Source organism: Natator depressus, chromosome 5, assembly GCF_965152275.1.
Source record: "Natator depressus isolate rNatDep1 chromosome 5, rNatDep2.hap1, whole genome shotgun sequence".
Taxonomy (NCBI): Eukaryota; Metazoa; Chordata; order Testudines; family Cheloniidae; genus Natator; species Natator depressus.
Window position 1 is genome coordinate 134,125,307 of NC_134238.1, and position 26,632 is coordinate 134,151,938.

The 26,632-nt window shown below is 48.3% G+C and overlaps 2 protein-coding genes across 5 annotated transcripts in view; both read right to left on the bottom strand.

Moving 5' to 3' along the window:
* Nucleotides 1-2,856, bottom strand: part of LOC141988019 (class I histocompatibility antigen, F10 alpha chain-like) — a 51,695-nt gene extending 48,839 nt beyond the window's left edge. Inside the window, exons 1-2 of the mRNA XM_074953839.1 lie at nt 2,851-2,856; nt 2,204-2,321 (exon numbers count right to left, since the gene is read on the bottom strand). Coding sequence (XP_074809940.1) covers nt 2,204-2,321; nt 2,851-2,856 — 124 coding nt within the window. The remainder of the gene's footprint in view (nt 1-2,203; nt 2,322-2,850) is intronic.
* On the bottom strand, nt 930-26,632 carry LOC141987880 (uncharacterized). 4 transcript variants are annotated; one of them, XM_074953729.1, is made up of 5 exons: nt 26,371-26,632; nt 13,759-13,884; nt 5,987-6,098; nt 4,297-5,589; nt 930-2,417 (listed from the first exon to the last, which is right to left on the bottom strand). In XM_074953729.1, the coding sequence occupies exons 3-4, from the start codon at nt 6,024-6,026 to the stop codon at nt 4,463-4,465; spliced, it is 1,167 nt and encodes a 388-aa protein (XP_074809830.1). In that variant the 5' UTR covers nt 6,027-6,098; nt 13,759-13,884; nt 26,371-26,632; the 3' UTR covers nt 930-2,417; nt 4,297-4,462. The 4 variants fall into 4 exon arrangements, with proteins under 4 accessions (XP_074809830.1, XP_074809829.1, XP_074809828.1 ...); XM_074953728.1 differs by having other exon boundaries at nt 930-2,420; XM_074953727.1 differs by having other exon boundaries at nt 4,206-5,589.

The window sequence follows — 26,632 nt, forward strand, 5'->3', positions numbered from 1 at the left end:
GGGAGAAGAGGAAAAACTCCCTGAAGTGCTGGGAGCAGCACCACGGAAGTTTTTCAGTGAGATCAGTAGCAATAAATACGAAATGACGGAGTGCTTGCTCCTCTGCGATGACAAGTTTGAATTGTGTTACTTTACTATGAGATAAAGCTTTAAAATATCTTGCTCTAATTTCAGGATGGGTCTGTAACCATAATTGGTCTCTGTGGGAAGTGGGACTTTCAAAATTCCCAAGGAATTTAAGGGGTGGCGTTCCCAGTTAGTCACCCGAGGGCAGTGCAGTAGAGTTCAAACCGATGACCAGAGAGATGAGAACAGAGATTGTGGGACGCCTACCCGAGGCCAGTCGCAGAGCTGTAATGGAACAGGGCTCTGCGCAGCATTGTAGCCCCAGCACAGAAAGCTGTACGCCTCTCATCAGGGTGGTATTTTTACAGCGCTGCTACTGAGCAGTTTCTGCGCACTAAGTGGCTTGGCAGTGTGCACACCTCAGAAGTTACACTGCAGAAATCTGGTTGACTGTGCAGACGCCTGCCAGTGTAGACAAGGCTGTAGAGGGCTTACATAAGAACGCAAGACTGGCCATACTGGGTCAGACCAATGGTCCAGCTAACCCCGTGTGCTGCCTGAGAGTGACCAGTGCCAGATGTGTCCGAAGGAATGAACAGAACAGGCTTTTTGACCTGCAAAGTGAGGGTCTTTCACCCTGATCTTTAACTTCATTGTTGTAGATTCCTACTTATCCTATTTTACCACCCCTCCCCCGAGGTCTCTGGGAAAATCAGGTGTGAACCACTCCCTTGATACAGATGTGTCCCAATCCAGCTGAACTGAGGCAGACTTTAGGCCAATGTCAGTTTGGAAAAGGCCCACTTAACCCAGCAGGTTTCTCAAAGTATCTGTTGCTGTGAACCGCATGTAGTGTGGATGTGTGAACCCCAAAGATATCACACATGAAAGAAACACAAGGCCAGTTCTGAGAAGGTTTCCAGAGCCAGGCCTGAGAGTTAAAGTGTTGTACTTAAAAGGAAAAGGGGCCTTAGCACCTATAAAAATAACTGGTTGCAAAAACAACCCCAAAAAAACAACCCAGAAAAGCTCCCATCACACATCCATCACCAGTTTAGATTTTGACATGTCCTGCCTAATGTGACATCTTTGCTTTGAAAACAAGAGACCTGGGGAACTCTGTGGCTGTTACACATCTTGTCTCAAGTAATTTTCCTCCTAACAGATGATTTATTTAAAAATTTATCAAAATAAATTCAATTTTAAATAGAAATAATGACAGTCTATACTAGGTCTCTATTTTCATCCATGCTATTTCTCTCACATATTCCTCCACTCTAATTCCTTTGGAGTGAGGTTTTAATTTCAGGATTAGCAACAATTTCCTATATAGTAGGAGGGGGCAGGGAGAGAACTAGAAGAAAATCTGAATTATATTGGAACACTGAAAGTTATCACATAATCAGCCTGTGGCGGGTCTGGCACCACAGCACCCCTTTGTGGCAGGGGTGGGATGGGGTGTCGAACCCTCGCCACTCTCAAGTCTCCCATGCCCATCTCTCTGTGGGCGGCCCAATGTGGCCTAATGGCCTGTTTCTGCACAATCACCCCTTTGATCGTGGTTGTGGGCCCTAATGACCAGAGTCCATATAAATCTCTCCCAATGTCAGGGCAGTGTGGCCCAATGGCCAAAGTCCATATACCTTCCCCCTCGCAGGCAAGGTGGTGCAGCCCAACAGTCAGAGTCTATATAACTTCCCCCTCACAGGCAGGGTAGTGCGGCCTAGTGGCCAGAGTCCAGGTAACTCACCGCAAGTATCAGGGCGGTGTGGCCCAATGGCCAGAGTCCAAATACCTTCCCCCTCACAGGCGGGGTGGTGCGGCCTAGAGGCTGGAGTCCTTGCAGCTCACCCACACGTGTCAGAGAAGTGTGGCCCAATGGCCACCGCCCCCCCTTTGGCGGGGTAATGCAGCCAAGTGACCGGAGTCCATGCAGCTCGCCCCAAGTGTCAGGGCAGTGTGGGTGGGCTAGTAGGGGGACCTGGGTCCACCCTCTCCACCAGGTCCTGACCCAGGGCCCTGCTAGTGGCGGGGTTCCCCTTGGCCTTAGCTCGACAGGGATCCGCCTGCAACATGCCGAGTGTCATTGCGGCTCTAACACACTTTGTCTTCAAAGTTCCCCTGGGTCACTCCCTACCATAAACACAGTGTACTCCACTTTGGGGGATCCTCCATCTGGGCCTTGGCTTGGCTGGCCTCTGGATCCTGGAGTGCAGCCTGTCCCTCCTCAGGAGCTGGCGGCGAGCCTCCTTCCCCTCCGGCAGTCAGCCCAGACTGAGAAACTCTGCAGGCTTTTATACATGTTCTCCAGTTGGAGCGTGCCCAGCAGAGCTTCCGGGGTGTGGCTTCCTCTGCTAGGAAGGAAGGGTTAACTAATTAACTTCATGTTTAATTTCACTGTCGCTGGTAACAATTCATTTAAAGATTACAAAATATAAACCTATAGGGCAGTATTCTCTTAATTCCCATTTCCACCCAGTCAGCTTTGTGTGAAGTCACACTCTACAGTTACCTAGGAGCCTTCCATTTCTGTGAGTTCATTTCTCCCTGGATCTTCTCCCATAAGTGTGGGTGGAAGGGGTCTCACACTATGTGGGAAGGTTGCATTATGAGAAAAAGCACCTGTGCTCTATTTTCACACTTTCTAATCTTTCAATGTAGCAGCAAGTGGAGAAGCAATACAAATGCATAGGGACTTAATAGCAAAGCTACGAGACCAAACCACAGACTCTGGACTCAGCATTCATGTATCCTGCAGTCTGAACTTGGAATCTGGTACATTACCATCATTGGCTACCAGCATGGAAGTGCTTCTTGTCCAGCAAGTCAGCCAGATTGGGACCCATAGGCATGGAATGGCTCTGAAGGAATCAGCTGTTTCTCTCTGTGCTTCATGAAACTTTGGCTCCAAATGGTAAAAGACAGTTGTTCCCAATTTAATCATGGCATCCTTTAGGACCATGATCAGTGGCACTTAACTGGGGAGCAGTGTTCTAAAAATAGTTTACCTGGACCACACATCACCATAGCTTCCACCTCTAGGGTGAAAATCAACCACTCGTACCTGCAGTTTCTACCTGAGTTCTTGTCAAATCTTTGACCTTACTTGGAGTAATTTTACACTTCTCTGTCATAGGATTCTTCACCAACCACACAATATATCAGTAGTGAAAGTGAGGTATAACTCCCCCAAATATGCCCTTTTATTTCCTTAATCTGGTGGCACAGATTCAAATTAGGGACTAAATTCAGGAGTGGCTTAGAATCCCTGTAAGACACCACATGTCAGGTATCTATTAAAAATAGGTATCTTTCTGCAGCTATATCACATTCAACACAGATTTCATTTTCTACACATTTGCAGCATCTGACAGTGGTGAGCTGAATAGAAATGTCACTTCCATTTTTTCCATCCCTACCTAGATAGGGACTGCATTTCCCAAATAGTAAGCAACATGATTCCTACCGGATTAGGAAGGAGATTTCTTCAGGAGCGATCTCCTGCAGGACCTGAGCCACAGCTTCCTTGGGAGCCAAATGCATGGGTATTTTGCTTAGTTACACGTCATTACTAGGGAACACTCTTCCCAGCCCTTTAGAAAAAATATTGACCTAACCACTTTAACAACAGGGGGACTGGGTTGGTGATGGGGAATAAGGGAATCCCTCTGACTTACCCTATCTTCTTCCGCTGCTACAGAGGGTGAAATAACATTTTTCCCTATCCATGCCCTGTTCCTGTTCTCTGTTATAGTTCAATATATTTTAAGTGAGGAAAACGGTAGTAAAAATATCTGGTCTCCAGCACAACCTGAAGCAACATCAGAGCAACTGGGAATAAAAAAAAATGGTTCCCAAAGGGGGAACTTGATAACTAACAATTGCTTTGAAATGGGGGGACAGTATAACTATGATGCTCAGGGTTTGTTTAGACTAGGAAAAGTGATGGAGTTTAGGTCAGGTCAAGGGGAAAGCTAATGCCAACCACGGCACCTGGGCTACATCTGCACTACCACTATAATTGTCTTTTTACACCAAGGTCACTTGAGCAGCCAACACCACGTACAGTCCTAGTGAATGTAAGGCCCAGGCAGTTTTTGCCTCAGTGTAACTTGTTGGGTCAAATCTCTCTCCCCTACCTGGAGCTGATGAACATTCCTGGCTGGAGGGAGACACACTCCTACAACTCAAAAGGAAAAAAGAGGATAGAAAAAAAATCACAGGACTGACCCCAAAGAACGGGGAGCTGCAAAAGGCAGAAGCAGGCAACTCATCTAGGGGAGCTGAGAGACCACGGTGAACATGGTGCAAAGGTCGCTATGTGGGAATTGGCAATTGTGATTTTGTAAAAAACAATCTTTGGCCAGCTGGAATCAAGGCATTTATTACAGTTCTCTCATATGTGGATTTTCTGATGTTTAATAAGGCTTGAGCTCTGATTGAAGCTTTTCCCACACTCAGAGCACATGTAGGACGTCTCTCCACGGTGGATTCTCTGATGTTTCGTAAGGGCTGAGCTATAACTGAAGCATTCCCCACACTCAGAGCACGTGTAGGGCATCTCTCCTGTGTGGATTCTCTGATGTGAGATGAAGGCAGAGCTCCGCTTAAAACTTTTCCCACACTCAGCGCATGTGTAGGGCGTCTCTCTTATGTGGATTGCCCGATGTCTGATAAGGTGTGAGCGCTGATTGAAGCTTTTCCCACACTCAGAGCACATGTAGGGTCTCTCTCCTGTGTGGATTCTCTGATGCGTGACGAGGGCTGAACTATCCATGAAGCGTTTCCCACACTCAGAACATCCATAGGGTTTGTCACCTGTGTGACTTCTCTGATGTATGGTAAGGGCTGATCTATAACTGAAGCATTTCCCGCACTCAGGGCATGTGTAGGGTGTCCACCCAGTATGGATTTTCTGATGTCTAATAAGGCTTGAGCTCTGATTGAAGCTTTTCCCACACACAGAGCACATGTAGGGTGTCTCGCCTGTGTGGATTCTCTGATGTGAGATGAGGACTGAGTTATAACTGAAGCGTTTCCCACACTCAGAGCACGTGTAGGGTTTTTCTCCTGTGTGGATTCTATTATGCCTAATAAGGCTTGAGCTCCGATTGAAGCTTTTCCTGCACTCAGCGCATGTGTAGGGTGTCTCTCCTGTGTGGATGTTCCTATGTCTGTTAAGGTGTGAGCTCCGATTGAAGCTTTTCCCACACTCAGAGCACGTGTAGGGTTTCTCTCCCCTGTGGATTCTCTGATGTGTGAGAAGGTCAGAGTTCCCACTGAAGCTTTTCCCACACTCATGGCATATGTAGCATGTGTCTTCCAAGCTGATGGTCTCGCATGTAATAAGGTCTGAGTTTTCCTCTGGCCTGTGCTGAATCTCACAGGCTTTTGCTTTTTCTGGCAGTGCACAACTCCCAGAAACATTCCCTTTGGATATTCCTGATAACATCCCATGTGGTTCTACTTGCTCAGCATCTTCCTGCTGGGGTGTCTCCTCGTTCTCACTCACCATCCCGTCACCTGATGGGAGACAGAGAGAATCCAGACATAGGTCACTCCCTCCACCAGAGAGAGGAATGGAAAAAGGTGTGAACAAACCAAAATATGTGCGGGAGAGATCAAACCTATCAGGAGCTGATTTTCCCCAAACCCTTCCCCAGAGGAGAGAGAGGAAGGTATCAGTTCTGGGCGTGCATCTCACCAGAACTCTCAGGGGAAAGTGAGATTGGGGAGGGACCTGCTGCCAACTGTCAGTCAGGATAGGTGGGAAGCCATGAATGACATCTGCCTAATGACTCCACATCTGCAGGGAACAATCCTGAACTTGGAGAGCTTACAACTTGGAGTCTTTGTAGGGCATCCCAAATGTTTCCTGTATCCACTGACAGTTATTGAGATGGTTTACCCAATTCCTCACCTGTGCAGACGGTCTCAGGAGCACTTTTTTTCAGAGCCATAGAGGTCTGAGACCCACGGCTGTTCCCCTCATTCCTGCTGCGAGATCACATAAGGTTTGGAAATTGGAAACCCTGGGAAGGCAAAGAAAACAAGGAAGGTCCATGGAATTTGTGGGATACTTGTCACAAGGAATATTCCATGGTTTTAACCCCAGCTCATTTTTAAGAAGTAACATCCCAAGGCTAGCGTCCTTGGCTCAAAGTGGCAGGAGAGTTATTATTATAAATCATATTCATTACCTTAGTGCCTAAGAGCCAACTAACCGTGGGCCCCTGTTGTGCTAGGCACAGTACAAACCCAGAATAGTAGATGGCCCATGCCCTGAAGAATTTACAATCTAAATAGACAAGACAGACAAAGAATGGGGGACGAGGCAGAACCCACCAGCAGAGTGAACAATGTGAAGGCAGAGTGATAGATCTGATGAACACAGGTATATCTCTTGAGACTATTGTATTTAATGTTACGACTAGGGCCAGTGTTTTCCGGAAACTGCTGCTATTACTGCATTTTTTCCTGAAATTACTCTTCATTTCTGGAATCACCCTTCACATCCAGAATAGCGGAACAGAGGGTGGGTGGGGATGCAGGGTCACAAACCCCAGATTTCTCCCTGGAGACACCTGACTCCTCCCCAGGGCATAGGGCAAAGGCTGGGGGCTGGCTGCTTTGAGACTTCCTACCAATTTCTTCCTTCCTCATACAAGTCTGGGCTCAGAAAAAACATGGTGGAGCTTCCCCTTGAGAGGCAGGGCACTTGGTAGTGGGACGCCAGGCACCCTCATCATGCTGCAGAGCAGATGGCGCTCGCACCTGCTCTTGACTGTGTCAGCAACACCTGTCCCCTGATCATCTCCCCTGCACGCAGCTGGTTCATGTCCCGTCTCCCCAGCACACAGACGGCTCTAGGTTCTCAATGTCCAGTGTCTGGGCCCCACCTCCCCCACACAGCTGGCTCCTGTCCTCTCCCACAATGCACTTTCAGGCTGTAAAGGATTATATATTGCTCATGTTTGTCAACTACTTTGTTTTCGTTGCCAGCAAACACTGACCCTATTTATGACTGTTATCTGTATCTTTGAGCCAGCCCTTGAAAGCATGAATACTTCACAGACTATGATGCTGAGATGGGCCAGATGATACCAGGGAGGGCTGAGGGATAGGTTTCCTGTGCAATCTGGTATCACTAAGGCTGGATCTCAAGGCTGGTTATACAGAACTCCATCTTTTGAAGCTTTGCCCCATACAGAAAGGGGCAGTGACTGATTTTACTCTTTCAGGAGACTGAAGACAACAGACCGACTTTTTGGAGAGAAACAGCTGAGTTTGAGCTGACTGAAGGGGCTCTTTTTGGGCTACAAACTGACATGACCTGATAACCAAGACATAAGCTTTTAAAGAAGGTTTTAATACACTTTGGAAATGATCGGGGATTCCCAAGAGGACTGATGGGAAATATGCATTTTGATGCTCTTCTTGCTTTACATCTTTTTCCCATAAGGCACACTGACACTGTCATGGATCCATAGGATCTGTGAAATGCCCTGGCTTTTAAACAGTCCTTGGGAGGTGCACCTTGAGTGCACTAGACCCCCAAGGATAGGCCAATGTAGCTTCAACACCTACGACTGAGCCTCTGGCTTCAACACTATTTCAACCTGTGAGCTCTGCCAACAGGTCCAACTGAATGACACTCCTGTTCAGAGACCGTTCCTCATTCAATGCACAGTGCAAGTTTGTGCTGTGACACTGGGCAGACTTTTAAAACATAGCAGGGTTTATTAGTCAATCGAAACGCAGCATTGAAAGTCTTTAGATTAGGACAGAGAAGCAAAGACGACAATATAGTCCATGCTGGCCAATGCCCTTGAGCCATGCTGCTCTAGAAAACAGTTTGGTTTCCATTCACTGTACCTGTCCATTTGTATTCACTCCAATAGAGCTCCCTGCATCTGCGAACCCAGTTCTTCCTGCTCCCAAAAACATAATGAGTCCATAAATGCTTCTGTCAAGGTTCCTCCCCCACTCTGAACTCTAGGGTACAGATGTGGGGACCTGCATGAAAAACCTCCTAAGCTTATCTTTACCAGCTTAGGTCAAAACTTCCCCAAGGTACAAAATATTCCACCCTTTTGTCCTTGGATTGGCCGCTACCACCACCAAACTAATACTGGTTACTGGGGAAGAGCTGTTTGGACACGTCTTTCCCCCAAAAATACTTCCCAAAACCTTGCACCCCACTTCCTGGACACGGTTTGGTAAAAAGCCTCACCAATTTGCATAGGTGACCACAGACCCAAACCCTTGGATCTGAGAACAATGAAAAAGCATTCAGTTTTCTTACAAGAAGACTTTTAATAGAAATAGAAGTAAATAGAAATAAAGAAATCCCCCCTGTAAAATCAGGATGGTAGATACCTTACAGGGTAATTAGATTCAAAACGTAGAGAACCCCTCTAGGCAAAACCTTAAGTTACAAAAAAGATACACAGACAGAAATAGTTATCCTATTCAGCACAATTCTTTTCTCAGCCATTTAAAGAAATCATAATCTAACACGTACCTAGCTAGATTACTTACTAAAAGTTCTAAGACTCCGTTCCTGGTCTATCCCCGGCAAAGACAGAATATAGACAGACAGACAGACCCTTTGTTTCTCTCCCTCCTCCCAGCTTTTGAAAGTATCTTGTCTCCTCATTGGTCATTTTGGTCAGGTGCCAGCGAGGTTACTTTTAGCTTCTTAACCCTTTACAGGTGAGAGGATTTTTTTCTCTGGCCAGGAGGGATTTTAAAGGGGTTTACCCTTCCCTTTATATTTATGACAGCTTCACTCAGCCAAGGGGAGATCCTCCCATGGACAGGTGACAATTATTCCCTTGTCTCTATCGGGTATTCCATTGACGTGGGTTGGTCCCAGCCAGTCCTTAATGACCCATTCATATCACCCCATGACAAAACACCTCATGTCTCCTGCTCTTTCTAATCATAGCAATACCAATCAGAGAGGGAAACTGAGGTGTGTATTGGCATCGTAGAAGTATCACCAAAATTCCCAACTCTTTCTCACACACAGTGCTTACAGCCCTTGGAGAAAAAGCAAAGCACAGGAACTGGAGGTTAGTCCAGTGAACACAATGTAGGAGAAGCTGCAATCCTCAAACCTGGTCAAAAAGGAGAGGCATGTGGGTCCCTACCCATAGAGAGGTGCTGGCTAGAGGCCTGATACCTGAGCGGGCATTCCTTGAGCAGACCATGGAGGCAGGTCAGAGGCTTAACTGTCCCAGAACTGTGATATCGCAAAAGCACATTGTGGGGAATTAGGAAATCTAGTGATTCAGGTATAATGGGAGGGAGAATTAAACCCCTCCAGTGTGTGGAGAAGGCTGGGGAATTAAACACTGAAATTCAGGAGCAACAGCCTCTAATTCTTCCAATGAAGTGAGCTGCAGCTCACGAAAACTTATGCTCTAATAAATTTGTTAGTCTCTAAGGTGCCATAAGTACTCCTTTTCTTTTTACGGATACAGACTAACACGGCTGCTACTCTGAATCCAGAAAAGGAGAATGTAAAAAACAAGAACTGGGCCACACAATGTCAGAAGGGACAGGCTCCAAGATCCAAGGAGCCCGGAGGGAAGGCAGCTTGTGGCTGCTGCAGATGGAGACAGCGAGGCCAAGAGTCTCTCCAAACTCTCACTCCTGTTCACCCCGACCTGATTTTATGATCTTTGACCTAGTCTCAAGTTTGTGTGCAATTTTATACTCGCTAGAGATAAGATGTCATTATCAGAAAATTGCTTATTAGCTTGCAATATGCATGGAGGGTCAAGGAGGTGAACATAAATAAATGGGCTATTAAGGGCAGGTCTACACTACAGCCAGGATCCACGCTCTGAGACTGATCCACTGGTGGTCGATTTAGTGGGTCTAGTTAAGACCTGCCAAATCAACTGCAGATTGACTGCAGCTGGCTCTCCAGTCAACTCCTGTACTCTACCCCCACGCTCTCCCATCGCCCACCCGCAATGTACTCCCTGCAGTAACTCAACCTAAGTTATGTTCACTCCAGCTACATTATTCACATAGCTGGAGTTGCGTAGCGTAGGTCAGCTGACCATGGTAGTGTAAACATAGCCTAAGCTTGCTACAGTTAAGGGCCTTATATTAGGTTGAGGCTTTGTGGGAGTGATTATGATGAAGTCTATGATTTAGCTGAATAGGCCTCAGGATAAGGAGAGAATCCCAGGTGAGATATTTTGACTCCACATTTTAAAAAACTAACAAGTAATCACCAACAGGTGCAATACACCACAGGATTCTGAAAGAAGGGGCGGGCTTTAGCAGTTAGGTTGCTATGCAGTAGCTCAGCAGCTGGGCCGCATTCGTATATTAGAATTATTAATAAATAGTGATGTAAATAAGTGATGTAAATCATGAGTATTAATGCTTGATGCTTAATTATGGACTTCCCAAAGGCCACATATGGGTTGGGGCAGCTATTGACATTACTGTAATCAGAATAAAGGAGCAGATATAGTACAGAGCAATCCTATTACCATAAGTGGATAAAATACCTCTCTTAGTTACCATTTTTTCATTTGTCAGGTCACCAAGATAGTGTAAACTGAAGGAAGGCCTTCCTTCTGATGGACTCCCTTGCCCTTCGATCTTTGTTTCCAATGGTGACCATAACTTGGAAGTATGCACAGTGCAAGACTCTCTTTACTATACTTACCTTAGTCTAATCATTATGCATATTGATCCTTGCCTATGATTCAAGAATCACAGAATATCAGGGTTGGAAAGGACTTCAGGAGGTCATCTAGTCCAACCCCCTGCTCAAAGCAGGGCCGATCCCCAATTAAATCATCCCAGCCAGGGCTGTCAAGCATGACCTTAAAAACTTCTAAGGAAGGAGATTCCACCACCTCCCTAGGTAACACATTCCAGTGTTTCACCACCCTCCTAGTGAAAAAGGTTTTCCTAATATCCAACCTAAATCTCCCCCACTGCAACTTGAGACCATTACTCCTTGTCCTGTCATCCGCTACCACTGAGAATAGTCTAGAGCCATCCTCTTTGGAACCCCCTTTCAGATAGTTGAAAGCAGCTATCAAATCTCCCCTCATTCTTCTCTTCTGTAGACTAAACAATCCCAGTTCCCTCAGCCTCTCCTCGTAAGTCATGTGTTTCAGTCCCCTAATCACTTTTGTTGCCCTCCGCTGGACTCTCTCCAATTTTTCCACATCCTTCTTGTAGTGTGGGGCCCAAAACTGGACACAGTACTCCAGATGAGGCCTCACCAATGTCGAATAGAGGGGAACGATCACGTCCCTCGATCTGCTGACAATGCCCCTACTTATACATCCCAAAATGCCACTGGCCTTCTTGGCTACAAGGGCACACTGTTGACTCATATCCAGCTTCTCGTCCACTGTAACCCCTAGGTCCTTTTCTGCAGAACTGCTGCCTAGCCATTCGGTCCCTAGTCTGTAGCCGTGCATTCGATTCTTCCGTCCTAAGTGCAGGACTCTGCACTTGTCCTTGTTGAACCTCATCAGATTTCTTTTGGCCCAATCCTCCAATTTGTCTAGGGCCCTCTGTATCCTATCCCTACCCTCCAGTGTATCTACCACTCCTCCCAGTTTAGTGTCGTCTGCAAACTTGCTGAGGGTGCAATCCACACCATCCTCCAGATCATTTATGAAGATATTGAACAAAACCGGCCCCAGGACTGACCCTTGGGGCACTCCGCTTGATAGTGGCTGCCAGCTAGACATGGAGCCATTGATCACTACCCGTTGAGCCCGACAATCTAGCCAATTTTCAACCCACCTTATAGTGCATTCATCCAGCCCATACTACTTTAACTTGCTGGCAAGAATACTGTGGGAGACCGTGTCAAAAGCTTTGCTAAAGTCAAGGAACACCACGTCCACTGCTTTCCCTTCATCCACAGAACCAGTTATCTCGTCATAGAAGGCAATTAGATTAGTCAGGCATGACTTGCCCTTGGTGAATCCATGCTGACTGTTCCTGATCACTTTCCTCTCATCTAAGTGCTTCAGAATTGATTCCTTGAGGACCTGCTCCATGATTTTTCCAGGGACTGAGGTGAGGCTGACTGGCCTGTAGTTCCAAGGATCCTCCTCCTTCCCTTTGTTAAAGATGGGCACTACAGTAGCCTTTTTCCAGTCGTCCGGGACTTCCCCGGATTGCCATGAGTTTTCAAAGATAATAACTCTGCAATCACATCTGCCAACTCCTTTAGCACGCTCGGATGCATCGCATCCGGCCCCATGGACTTTTGCACGTCCAGCTTTTCTAAATAGTCCCGAACTACTTCCTTCTCCACAGAGGGCTGGTCATCTCCTCCCCATGCTGTGCTGCCCAGTGCAGTAGTCTGGGAGCTGACCTTGTTCGTGAAGACAGAGGCAAAAAAAGCATGGAGTACATTAGCTTTTTCCATATCCTCTGTCACTAGGTTGCCTCCCTCATTCAGTAAGGGGCCCACACTTTCCTTGACTTTCTTCTTGTTGCCAACATACCTGAAGAAACCCTTCTTGTTACTCTTAACGTCTCTTGCTAGCTGCAATTCCAATTATAACTGCCTGTATTAAATTAAGTTTGTGTGTTTCACCAAATTTCATCTTCTCAATTAACTTTGAGCAGCCATGTAAAAGGGCAAGTTGTACCCCAATATGTAGGTGTAAAAATTGTAGAGGCTATACTACCACCCTGACATCATCAACAAAGTGCCCATTTGTGCCTGGGTAGTGGCCCTGCTGTGGGAGGGAGGAATGCAGCAAGGACTCAGGGTCGGTGGATGGGGTTGCTGTGCATAGAGACAGGGAGGTTATATGGGGAGGGGGGTAATGAGTGGGAGAGGGAGGTCAAGAGTTAAAATAATAATCTTTGGGGGAAAATGTATAATGAAGTGAAACTGAACAGAAATAAAACTGGAGTGCAGGCTGTAAAGCAAAAACGCCTGGGCAGGGATTTGGGGTTAAAGATCTGGGATCCCCCACAGCTCTAGATCCCCAAAACTCTCCTACCTCCCACTGATCCACCCAGCCCACCTCCTGGGTGCCTTTCCTCCACACTCCCCTCACCTTCTTCCCATTACTCTCAGCCACCACCACGTCCAGGCACCTTGGGAGCTTCCTATGTTCCCTCCTCGTCTCTCACTACCTCATCCCTCCCTGCTCCTTCTTACCTCTAATCCGGCACACACACTCCCCATGTCCTAGCACCCCAGAATTAGCTACTCCCCTCTTCTTCTCCCCTCCCATGGCTCTGTTCTCCCTTCACCCATGGGGTCCTGAATGGCAACATTATACACTCTCCTATCAAAAGCTGAGCTCATCTGACTGTCACACAAGACATGCATGAGTCATACACCTATTTACTCAATTTAGAATTCTACAGGCAGCATATTTTCCTTTTAAAATGAGGAAAAGGCATGAAAGCTCTAGTTATTAATGTAGTTATTAATGTATCCAATAATGATAAATTAAATGCAATTTTAAAATGACTGACAGCACCAAAAAGGCACATGTCCAAAAATTATTCTAGTGGGCGGGAGATAAGGCAAAAACAGTGGGGGGGGGGGGGGCGGGAGGGGCAGAACTTGTCAAAACTTGCATGACGAATACAGGTATAAAGTTATTACTACTCAAGTTCTTTAGAAACCCCACAGCTTCTTATAACCCAGTGGACAGGACTCCTTACCCAGCCAGACCACAGTCTCATAGTTCTCCTGCATGACATCCCTGTAGAGGGCTCTCACAGTGGGGTCCAGCAGAGCCCCCTCTTCCCTGGTGAAATATACAGCCACCTCTTCGAAAGCACCGGTCTCTGAAAGAGCAAGAGTCCAACACTCAGTATCTGCTGCCCCAGTCACAACCCCACTATTCACAGAACAGCAGCACCAGGTACCCACCCCCACCTTGCTTAGAGCAGCCAGGAGGCATCAGAGGGTAGAAAAAGAGAACCATTGTGTCTCCCAGCTGACAGACTAAGGCAGGGTTTTCACATTCATCACATACCTACTAGCCAGAGCCTGATATAGGAGATGGGGCTGTCTCTGGACCCTGCTGGTGGCTCCCTGGTAGGAATCCCAACTCTACAAATAAACTATATGGAAGAAAGGGGAAGTCGATAGTAAAGAATATAAGTTAGAAGGTCAGAATTGTAGAAAATTGGTAAGTGAAGCTATCAGAAATCAATGATCAATAAATGAAAATAAGAAGGAAGTTTTTAAAGATTTATAAAGTTCAAAATTAATCCTAACAATGGTAGTGGTAAATTACTATACAGAAATGGTGGAATTATCAACAATAATGCAGAAGAGATAGAAGTGTTCAATAAATATTTCTCTCCTGGGTTTGGATAAAAACACATGATGTAGTCATATCATAAGATGTTGACGACAACACTCTCTCCATTCCAACAATAACTCACGAGGACATTAAACAGCAGCTATTAAAGTTAGACATGTTTAAATCAGCAGGTCCAGACAACTGGTATCCAAGAGTTTTAAAATACCTGGTGGAGGAGTGTGGTGGACTGTTAAGGTTGAATTTACTTAGGTCTTGGAACACTGGGGAAATTCCAGAAGACTGGAATAAAGCTAATGCTGTGCCAATATTTAAAAAATGTAAGAGAGATGACCCAGCTAATTAAAAGCGTGTCAGTCTGACATCGATACTGGGCAAGATAATGGAGCATCCAATACTGGATTTCATTAATAAAGAAATAAAGGAGGGTAATATAATTAGTACCCATTAACAAAGGTTTAGAAAAAATAGATCCTATCAAACTAATTGGATATCCTTAGTGGATGAGATCAAAAGTTTGGTTGCAGCCAGTGATGAGCTGCCAAAATCTTAACAACGGGTTCCCTCCTCACCCCACGAGGGGGTCGTTGCCCATCCCCGCCCCCCGGGACTCCTGCCCCATCCAACCCCCCTGCGTTCCTTGACGCCCCCCCGAGGACCCCTGCACCATCCACCCCCTCCCTGTCCCCTGGCTGCCCCCAGAACCAGGCAGGAGGGTCTCGTGGGCCACCATAGTGGGTGCCCACTCCACGCCCAAGAGCCAGAGGCACCTGCTGGGGGGCAAGGTGGGGAGTCCCGGCCCTGCTTACGTGGGGCAGCTCCCAGGAAGCATCCGGCAGGTCCCTCTGGCTCCTGGGGGGGGGGGGGGGAGCGTAGCTAGGGGGAGCAGCCGCTCCCCCACTGATCACATCAAAAGTGGCGCCTCAGGCGCCGACTCCCTGGGTGCTCCGGGGCTGGAGCACCCACGGGGAAAATTGGTGGGTGCAGAGCACCCACCAGCAGCTCCCCACCCCGTGCCCGGCCCCAGCTCACCTCCACTCCGCCTCCTCCCCTGAACGCACCACCCTGCTCTGCTTCTCCATGCCCCACCCCCACCCCCGGCTTCCCGCGAATCAGCTGTTCGGCAGGAAGCCTGGGAGGGCTGAGAAGCAGGCAGCAGTGGCTTCACGCTCAGGCCAAGGATGGCGGAGATGAGCTGGGGCGGGAAGCTGTTCCCCTGCCCCCCCCCCGGGGTTACCTGCTGTGGTGCGGGTGGCCCTCCTCCCCCGCCCGAGCTCACCTCCGCCTCCCTGGGCCTGCTTCCCACGCGAACAGCTGATTTGCGGGAAGCCTGGGGGGGGGGGGGTGAAGAAGCAGAGCGGGGTGGCACGTTCAGGGGAGGAGGCGGAGGTGAGCTGGGGCCAGGGGTGGGGCAGGGAGCTGCCGGTGGGTGCTCTGCATCCACCAAATTTTCCCCTTGGGTGCTCCAGGGCTGGAGCACCCGTGGAGTCGGCGCCTAAGGCGCCACTTTTGGCCGGTTAAATTTAGAAGCCTTTTTAGAACCGGTTGTCCCTCGCAGAACAACCGGTTCTAAAAGGGCTTCTAAACAACCGGTTCTAGCGAACCGGCTCCAGCTCACCACTGGTTGCAGCTAATAGTATTGATGCAATATACCTAGACTTCTGTAAGGCATATGACTTGGTTCAGCACAATATTTTGACTAAAAAACTAGAATGATACAAAATAAACCTGGCATACGTTAAATAGATTAAAAACTGTGATTGTAAATGGGGAACCATGGTTGAGTGGATCTATTTCTGGAGGGTTCCCGCAAGGATTGGTTCTTGACCCTGTGTTATTTAACATTCTTATCAATGACCTAGAAGAGAATATAAAATCCTCACTGATAAAGTTTGCAGTTGCCACAAAGATTGGGAATGGTGGTAACTAATGAAGTGTCAGTAGATTCAGGCTCCAGCACTGGAAGTCTGGGACTTTTTCCCAGCCGTGGCTGGAGGGTTATTTCCTGTTCCACAAAGACGGGAAGTTCCATTCCCAACTCCTGTGCCTTGAAATAAGACCCTGCCTGACAGGACACCCCATATTCAGCATAGTGGTATGATTATAATATGATTAGGACAGAATTATAATGCATTTTGTGCAATATGTGTGGTGTCACTGGAAAAGTTATGATTTGCTGAGCGTGATTATCCTATTTGTGTGCATGTATCATGTTTGTATCTGAAGTTATGGATACAGACTATGTATGAAGTGGTGGATAAGCTGGAGGGTAGGGATAGGATACAGAGGGACCTAGGTAATTTAGTGAATTGGGCCAAAATAAAAGTGATGGGGTTCAACAAGGGCAAGTACAGAGTCCTGCACTTACGATGGAAGAATCCCATACACTGCTACAGACTAGGGACCGAGTGACTAGGCAGCAGTTCTGCAGAAAAGGACCCAGGAGTTACAGTGGATGAGCAGCTGGATATAAGTCCGCAGTTTGCCCTTGTTGCCAAGAAGGCTAACGGCATTTTGGGCTGTATAAGTAGGAGCACTGCTAGAAGATCAAGAGACGTGATCATTCCCCTCTATTCGGCATTGGTGAGGCCTCATCTGGAGTACTGTGTCCAGTTTTGGGCCCCACAGTACAAGGAGGATGTGGAAAAATTGGAAAGAGTCCAGCAGAGGGCACAAAAATGAATATAACAGGGTTTAAGACAGAACTGGATACATTCATAGAGTTAAGTCCATTAATGGCTATTGGCCAGGATAAGTAAGGAATGGTGTCCCTAGCCTCTGTCAAACGTGGGTGATGGATGGCAGGAGAGAGATCACTTGATCATTACCTGTTAGGTTCACTCACTCTGGGGCACCTGGCATTGGTCATTGTTGGTAGACAGGATACTGAGCTGGATGGACCTTTGGTCTGATCCAGGACAGCCATTCTTATGTTCTTAATAGGGGGCTGGAGCACATGACTTACGAGGAGAGGCTAAGGGAACTGGGTTTGTTTAGTCTGCAGAAGAGAAGAATGAGGGGGGATTTGATAGCCGCTTTCAACTACCTGAAAGGGGGTTTCAAAGAGGATGGATCTAGACTGTTCTCAGTGGTAGCAGATGACAGAACAAGGAGTAATGGTCTCAAGTTGCAGTGGGGGAGGTCTAGATTGGATATTAGGAAACACTATTTCACTAGGAGGGTGGTGAAGCACTGGAATGGGTTACCTAGGGAGGTGGTGGAATCTCCTTCCTTAGAGGTTTTTAAGGTCAGGCTTGACAAAGCCCTGGCTCCAATGATTTAGTTGGGGTTTGGTCCTGCTTTGAGCAGGGGGTTGGACTAGATGACCTCCTGAGGTCCCTTCCAACCCTGATCTTCTATGAGATTCTAATCTGGGCCACAGTCTTGCACTCCTTTGCACGGGGGCGGGTGTCCAGATCTCACTTTTACCTGTCACAACAGGGGTGCAGATCTCACTTGGGATCCTCACAACAGTGGGGTCTGACCTATGTTGGGGTCTCTGCAGTGCCTGGCGAAACAGGACCCAGATCTCACTTGGGGTCTCTGCAGCTCCAGGAACAACAAGGTCCCTGATTTTGTTTGCCATCTCTGCAGCACCTGGCACAACTGGAGCCTGATTTCACTTGGTGTTGATGCAGGGCCTGGCACAAAAAGGGGGAGGAGCTCAGTCAGGGTCACTGTAGCACCCGGTACAGCAAGGTCCCTGCTCTCTGTAAGGGTCTGTCATAAATATAAAGGGAAGGGTAAACCCCTTTAAAATCCCTCCTGGCCAGAGAAAAAAATCCTCTCACCTGTAAAGGGTTAAGAAGCTAAAAGTAACCTCGCTGGCACCTGACCAAAATGACCAATGAGGAGACAAGATACTTTCAAAAGCTGGGAGGAGGGAGAGAAACAAAGGGTCTGTCTGTCTGTCTACATTCTGTCTTTGCCGGGGATAGACCAGGAACGGAGTCTTAGAACTTTTAATAAGTAATCTAGCTAGGTACGTGTTAGATTATGATTTCTTTAAATGGCTGAGAAAAGAATTGTGCTGAATAGAATAACTATTTGTCTGTGTATCTTTTTTGTAACTTAAGGTTTTGCCTAGAGGGGTTCTCTATGTTTTGAATCTAATTACCCTGTAAGGTATCTATCTACCATCCTGATTTTACAGGGGGGATTTATTTATTTCTATTTACTTCTATTTCTATTAAAAGTCTTCTTGTAAGAAAACTGCTTTTTCATTGTTCTCAGATCCAAGGGTTTGGGTCTGTGATCACCTATGCAAATTGGTGAGGCTTTTTACCAAACCTTGTCCAGGAAGTGGGGTGCAAGGTTTTGGGAAGTATTTTTGGGGGAAAGACGTGTCCAAACAGCTCTTCCCCAGTAACCAGTATTAGTTTGGTGGTGGTAGCGGCCAATCCAAGGACAAAGGGTGGAATATTTTGTACCTTGGGGAAGTTTTGACCTAAGCTGGTAAAGATAAGCTTAGGAGGTTTTTCATGTAGGTCCCCACATCTGTACCCTAGAGTTCAGAGTGGGGGAGGAACCTTGACCTGGTGGCAGAGTGGTGGGATTAACCTGAAATCATTTTGAGATCCAGTTGAGATTTTTTGAACTAGAAATACAGATTTTAAAAAAGGAAATTTTTTCCTTTGGAAAGGAAGTACAGAAAGCAGCTGAAACTGAAAGCAGCTTGTTTTTCTCTGCTTTGTCGCCAAGCAGAGACAAAAGGGGATTATCTTTGTGAATTGCAGGTTTTCTTTGCCTGGAGGCAGGGTACTTAACTCCTGCAGGGAAATTCACAGTCTTCCAACCCAGAGGTTTTTTTTCCCCTAAAACTAAATGGGGGGGGGGGGGTTCTACCCATTTGCCTGGAGACAAAAGTGGCAGGGGTTTGTTTGTTTTTTTTTTTTTTGGATTTTGATTTTTTACAAGGAGCACAAGTTTAAAAAGGAAACTTTTTTTTCTTTTGGGCTGCTGGTAAGCAGGTTTCCAAGTAGTTGGAGGTTTTTTGCTTTGATTTGGGCCCAGAGCAGAGACAAGGGAATTGTCTTTTTCTGTAGGCTGACAATCACTATCAGAGAATAGGTATTCTATTCCAGCACAGCAAAATTTTACAGGCAAGTTTTGTTTGTTTATTTCTAAACCTCGGGTGTAAAGTTAGTAAAAAACAGAGAGGTTAGAATGACAAAATCCACAGCTCGACAAAAGCTGGAATTAGCCAGATTTCAGGCTGAGGAAAGACAAAGGGAACATGAAAGACAGATAGAACTCATGCGGCTGAAGAAGGAGGAGAAGGAACAAGAAAGGGAGGCAGCGAAAGAGGCAGCGAAAGAGGCAGAACAACACCAAGCGGCTGCTCACAGGAGAGCTATGGAAGCAAGGGACAAAGAACTGGAGGAGAAGGAAAAAGAGAGGAAGCATGTGGAGGAGGTAGAGAAGATAAAGGCTCAGCAGAATATCCCAACAAACCCTAGCAATCCTTCTCCAAGTACCACTTCCCATCCCAGAAAGTTCCCCACCTACAAGGCAGGCGATGATACTGAGGCCTTCCTAGAAAACTTCGAAAGGGCCTGCCTTGGGTACAACATCTCTACTGACCAATACATGGTAGAGCTGAGGCCGCAGCTCAGCGGACCCTTAGCTGAGGTGGCAGCTGAAATGCCTAAAGAAAACATGAACAAGTATGTTTAAATCCAAGGCGAGAGTCAGAATGGGGATAACACCCGAGCAGTCTCGTCGGAGGTTCAGAGCCCTAAGGTGGAAACCAGACGTGTCATTTACCCAACATGCCTACCACATTGTGAAACATTGGGATGCTTGGATATCAGGAGCAAGTGTTGAATCTCCAGTAAATTTGCCCTTCCTAATGCAAATGGAACAATTCTTAGAGGGTGTTCCTGAGGAAATAGAAAGATACATCCTAGATGGGAAGCCCAAAACTGTAATCAAGGCAGGAGAGATTGGAGCCAGATGGGTGGAGGTGGCAGAGAAGAAGAAAACTGGTCGCAGTTGGAGCGGAGACCAGAAGGGACAACCCCAGACCACACCCTATTACCGGGGGCCGCCCAAGGCCCCACCTACCTCCCAAAGAACCCTCCAGACCCCTTATCGTCCCACCACCCCATTCTCCAGCAACCCACCTCGCCCCAGTGACCCGTCAGCTGGACGATGTTTTAAATGTAACGAGCTGGGGCATGTAAAGGCCAACTGCCCCAAGAACCCCAAAAGATTACAGTTCATTGCACCGGAATCACACCAGAGGTCCGCAGGCCCAGATACCTCCCAGATACCCTTGGAGCGGAGGAAAACTGGGAGTGTGGGTGGGAAGAAGGTCACCGTGTGGAGGGACACCAGAGCACAAGTGTCAGCTATCCATGCTTCCTTAGTGGACCCCAATTTAATCAACCCAGAGATCCAAGTGACGATTCAACCCTTCAAGTCCAACTCTTTCAATTTGCCTACAGCCAAGTTGCCTGTCCAGTACAAGGGCTGGTCAGGAACGTGGACTTTTGCAGTCTATGATGATTATCCCATCCCCATGCTGTTAGGGGAAGACTTGGCCAATCATGTGAAGCAGGCCAAGAGGGTGGGAACGGTCACCCGCAGCCAGGCTAAACAAGCCGTGAGGCCTAGCTCTGTTCCAGAAACTTCTATCAGGACCCGGTCAGAGGTGATGGACCTGGACCCCAGGCCAATGTCTGCAACAGCAATAGTGGATCCAGTCCCAGAGACCCAGACGGAACCAGTCCCAGAACCGGAACCAGCCGAACAACCAACACCAGACCCATTGTCAGCACTGAATCCAGTACTTGCAACCTCCAACACCAGAGGGCCCCACCGAACCTGAACTGGCAGCAGCCGATAACCCTACACAAGAGGCTCAGCCGGAGCCTGAATCACAACATAGTGCACAAGCGGAGAGCGGTTCACAGTCAACAGAAACAGCTCCATCCCCTATATCGCTTCCAGAGGGACCAAGCCTAGGTCCACAATCCCATGAGGAACTGATGTCTCCAACATCAAGGGAACAGTTCCAGACCGAACAGGAAGCAGATGAAAGCCTCCAGAGAGCTTGGACGGCGGCACGGAGCAACCCACCACCTCTCAGCTCTTCTAATCGATCCAGGTTTGTTGTAGAAAGAGGACTTTTATACAAGGAAACTCTTTCTGGTGGACACCAGGAAGACTGGCATCCTCAGAGACAGTTGGTAGTTCCAACTAAATACCAGGCCAAGCTCTTGAGCTTAGCCCATGATCATCCTAGTGGCCATGCTGGGGTGAACAGGACCAAAGACCGTTTGGGGGGGGGTCATTCCACTGGGAGGGAATAGGCAAGGATGTTTCTACCTATGTCCAGTCTTGTGAGGTGTGCCAAACAGTGGGAAAACCCCAAGACCAGGTCAAAGCCCCTCTCCAGCCACTCCCCATCATTGAAGTTCCATTTCAGCGAGTAGCTGTGGATATTCTGGGTCCTTTTCCGAAAAAGACACCCAGAGGAAAGCAGTACATGCTGACTTTCATGGATTTTGCCACCCGATGGCCGGAAGCAGTAGCTCTAAGCAACACCAGGGCTAAAAGTGTGTGCCCGGCACTAGCAGACATTTTTGCCAGGGTAGGTTAGCCCTCCGACATCCTCACAGATGCAGGGACTAATTTCCTGGCAGGAACTATGAAAAACCTTTGGGAAGCTCATGGGGTAAATCACTTGGTTGCCACTCCTTACCACCATCAAACAAATGGCATGGTGGAGAAGTTTAATGGAACTTTGGGGGCCATGATACGTAAATTCGTAAATGAGCACTCCAATGATTGGGACCTAGTGTTGCAGCAGTTGCTCTTTGCCTACAGAGCTGTACCACACCCCAGTTTAGGGTTTTCACCATTTGAACTTGTATTTGGCCGTGAGGTTAAGGGGCCATTGCAGTTGGTGAACAGCAATGGGAGGGGTTTACACCTTCTCCAGGAACTAACGTTCTAGACTTCGTAAGCAACCTGCAAAACACCCTCTGAACCTCTTTAGCCCTTGCTAGAGAAAACCTAAGAGAGGCTCAGGAAGAGCAAAAAGCCTGGTATGATAAACATGCCAGAGAGCGTTCCTTCAAAGTAGGGGACCAGGTCATGGTCTTAAAGGTGCTCCAGGCCCATAAAATGGAAGCGTCGTGGGAAGGGCCATTCACGGTCCAGGAGCGCCTGGGAGCTGTTAATTATCTCATAGCATTCCCCACCTCCAACCGAAAGCCTAAGGTGTACCATATTAATTCTCTAAAGCCCTTTTATTCCAGAGAATTAAAGGTTTGTCAGTTTACAGCCCAGGGAGGAGACGACGCTGAGTGGCCTGAAGGTGTCTACTACAAAGGGAAATGTGCTGGTGGTGTGGAAGAGGTGAACCTCTCCGTGACCCTTGGGCGTATGCAGCGACAGCAGATCCAGGAGCTGAGCACTAGCTACGCGCCGACATTCTCAGCCACCCCAGGACTGACTGAACGGGCATACCACTCCATTGACACAGGTAATGCTCACCCAATTAGGGTCCAACCTTACCGGGTGTCTCCTCAAGCTAAAACTGCTATAGAATGGGAGATCCAGGATATGTTACAGATGGGTGTAATCCGCCCCTCTGAAAGTGCATGGGCATCTCCAGTGGTTCTAGTTCCCAAACCAGATGGGGAAATACGTTTTTGCGTGGACTACCGTAAGCTAAATGCTGTAACTCGCCCAGACAACTATCCAATGCCACGCACAGATGAACTATTAGAGAAACTGGGACGGGCCCAGTTCATCTCTACCTTGGACTTAACCAAGGGGTACTGGCAGGTACCGTTAGATGAATCTGCCAAGGAAAGGTCAGCCTTCACCACACATCTCGGGCTGTATGAATTTAATGTACTCCCTTTTGGGCTGCGAAATGCACCCGCCACCTTCCAAAGACTTGTAGATGGTCTCCTAGCGGGATTAGGAGAATATGCAGTCGCCTACCTTGACTATGTGGCCATATTTTCGGATTCCTGGGCAGACCACCTGGAACATCTACAAAAAGTCCTTGAGCGCATAAGGGAGGCAGGACTAACTGTTAAGGCTAAGAAGTGTCAAATAGGCCTAAACAGAGTGACTTACCTTGGACACCAGGTGGGTCAAGGAACTATCAACCCCCTACCGGCCAAAGTGGATGCCATCCAAAAGTGGCCTGTCCCAAAGTCAAAGAAACAGGTTCAATCCTTCTTAGACTTGGCCGGTTATTACAGACGATTTGTACCGCACTACAGCCAAATCGCCGCCCCACTGACAGACCTAACCAAAAAGAAACAGCCAAATGCTGTTCAGTGGACCGAAAAGTGTCAGAAGGCCTTTAACAAGCTTAAAGCGACACTCATGTCTGACCCTGTACTAAGGGCCCCAGACTTTGACAAACCGTTCCTAGTAACCACAGATGCGTCCGAGCGTCGTGTGGGAGCAGTTTTAATGCAGAAAGGACCTGATCAAGAATTCCACCCTGTAGTGTTTCTCAGCAAAAAAAACTGTCTGAGAGGGAAAGCAACTGGTCAGTCACTGAAAAAGAATGTTACGCCATTGTCTACGCCCTGGAAAAGCTACGCCCATATGTTTGGGGACGGCGTTTCCACCTGCAAACCGACCATGCAGCACTGAAATGGCTTCACACCGTCAAAGAAACTAACAAAAAACTTCTTCGGTGGAGTTTAGCTCTCCAAGATTTTGATTTCGACATCCAACACATCTCAGGAGCTTCTAACAAAGTGGCTGATGCACTCTCCCGTGAAAGTTTCCCAGAATCAACTGGTTAAAATCGTCCTTGAGATGTAGAAAATATTGTTAGCCTTTATGTACTTGGTAGTATATTTAGAGATGCATCTGTCTTATTAACTCTGTTTTTCCTAGAGCTCCAGGAAGAAATCCCAGCCAGTGTTTCACCCTAGCTGAGATTTGGGGGGCGTGTCATAAATATAAAGGGAAGGGTAAACCCCTTTGAAATCCCTCCTGGCTAGGGGAAAGCTCCTCTCACCTGTAAAGGGTTAAGAAGCTAAAGGTAACCTCGCTGGCACCTGACCAAAATGACCAATGAAGAGACAAGATACTTTCAAAAGCTGGGAGGAGGGAGAGAAACAAAGGGTCTGTCTGTCTACATTCTGTCTTTGCCGGGGATAGACCAGGAACGGAGTCTTAGAACTTTTAGTAAGTAATCTAGCTAGGTACGTGTTAGATTATGATTTCTTTAAATGGCTGAGAAAAGAATTGTGCTGAATAGAATAACTATTTCTGTCTGTGTATCTTTTTTGTAACTTAAGGTTTTGCCTAGAGGGGTTCTCTACGTTTTGAATCTAATTACCCTGTAAGGTATCTACCATCCTGATTTTACAGGGGGGATTTCTTTATTTCTATTTACTTCTATTTCTATTAAAAGTCTTCTTGTAAGAAAACTGAATGCTTTTTCATTGTTCTCAGATCCAAGGGTTTGGGTCTGTGGTCACCTATGCAAATTGGTGAGGCTTTTTACCAAACCATGTCCAGGAAGTGGGGTGCAAGGTTTTGGGAAGTATTTTGGGGGGAAAGACGTGTCCAAACAGCTCTTCCCCAGTAACCAGTATTAGTTTGGTGGTGGTAGCGGCCAATCCAAGGACAAAGGGTGGAATATTTTGTACCTTGGGGAAGTTTTGACCTAAGCTGGTAAAGATAAGCTTAGGAGGTTTTTCATGCAGGTCCCCACATCTGTACCCTACAGTTCAGAGTGGGGGAGGAACCTTGACAGGGTCTGTGCAGTTCCTGGCACAAAAGGTACCCCAAACTTGGTTAGGGTTTGTGCAGTGCCCGGCACACTGGGACACCTGATCTCAGTCAAGGCCTGAGCCACGCTCAGAACAATAACAGCCCTGATCTCACGCAGACACCTGCGGAGAAAAGCAGGAAGATTTTCAAGAATTTGATATCAGTATTTCAGAACTGAGGAGAAAATGGGGCACAAACTAAGTATCTGCCAATATAAGAGAGAAGCCCAGCATCTGAGAAGATTTTACGTCACCATTTAACAGGTCAAGCGAAAAGAGGGAAAGTTTGAGGGGAACAACAACAGAGTGGGATGGATTCTTGTTGCCTCACATTCACATGGCCAGCAGGGAGCCCTGGGTGATGTGGCTTTCCCAGGGGAAAGGAGTGGGGCTGGAGTCAGGTCAGAAGGGAGGGGCTGGCCATGGTATCTGGGAATGTGACTAGCAGGCAGTGGGTTGGGCAAGGTGGGGGTGGGGGAAGTAGCTGGGACTGGAAACCTGGGGTTGAGCCCTCTCCCTGGGGGATGCTTGCTCCTCCCTCCCCTTCCTGGGCCTTCCCATGCCCTGTGGCCGGCAGAGAGTGGCCCCCCCAGCCCAGCCCAGCCCAGCCCAGCGGTATCCCTGTCTCAGGGCTCTCCCAGCCTCTGCCCATTAACCCTCTTCCCAGTTCAGAAATCACTCAGGGGAACGATTTCCCACCGAAAAAAGGACAAGTCACTGCAGGTAAAAATGGGGCAGAGACACCAGAAACCTGAGATTTGAACTGGCCACGGGTGAAGTGGGGAGCAAATGGGGTACAATGGGGGGAGGAGAACAAAGACCCTCTCAGCGATATGGGCGGGGGGGGGTCACCCTGGATGTTGCTCGTTGCTCTCTAGAGAGAAAGGGGGCAGGACGGGGGTCCCCAGGGCAGCGGGAAATCCGAGGGGATCTCAGCCCCCCCTTCTCTCCCCACTCCTTGGGGGTCACCTGCTCCTCTCCCCTCCCGCCCATGTCCGGGCTGCACAGACATTTCCCACCCGCCCCCGGCAGCCTCCCGCCCAGCCACACGCAGGAAGCCCAGGGCAGAGCCTGGCCGGGCCCGCGGGGCGCTGGGCTCCTGCCGGGGCAGCAGCTCCGAGCCCCCCACGCCGCGGGCGCGGGCCCCCGGGGGCAGATCCCGCCGCTGCCAGATGTCTGGTCCCCCCGGACACTGGGGCAGAGTCACCGCCCGGCCCCGCCCCCGGCGCTCGCTCCGGTACCTGGCGGCTGCAGCTCCGCAGCACGGGGTGGCTCCAGCGGGAGCAGGGCCCGGGCCGGGCACGGGGAGTTAACGGGTCTCCCCGGCACAGACCCTCTGCTCAGCCCGGCCCCGCAGCCCCAGGGAGCAGCAGCGGGGCAGCTCTGCCTCTGCGCATGCGGGGCTCTCCCCAGCCCCCCGATCTGCGCATGCCCAGAGCCGGGAGACACAAAAACTCTTCTCCGGCTCCGGGAGAGGACCCAACGGCCCCGCACGAGCCAGGC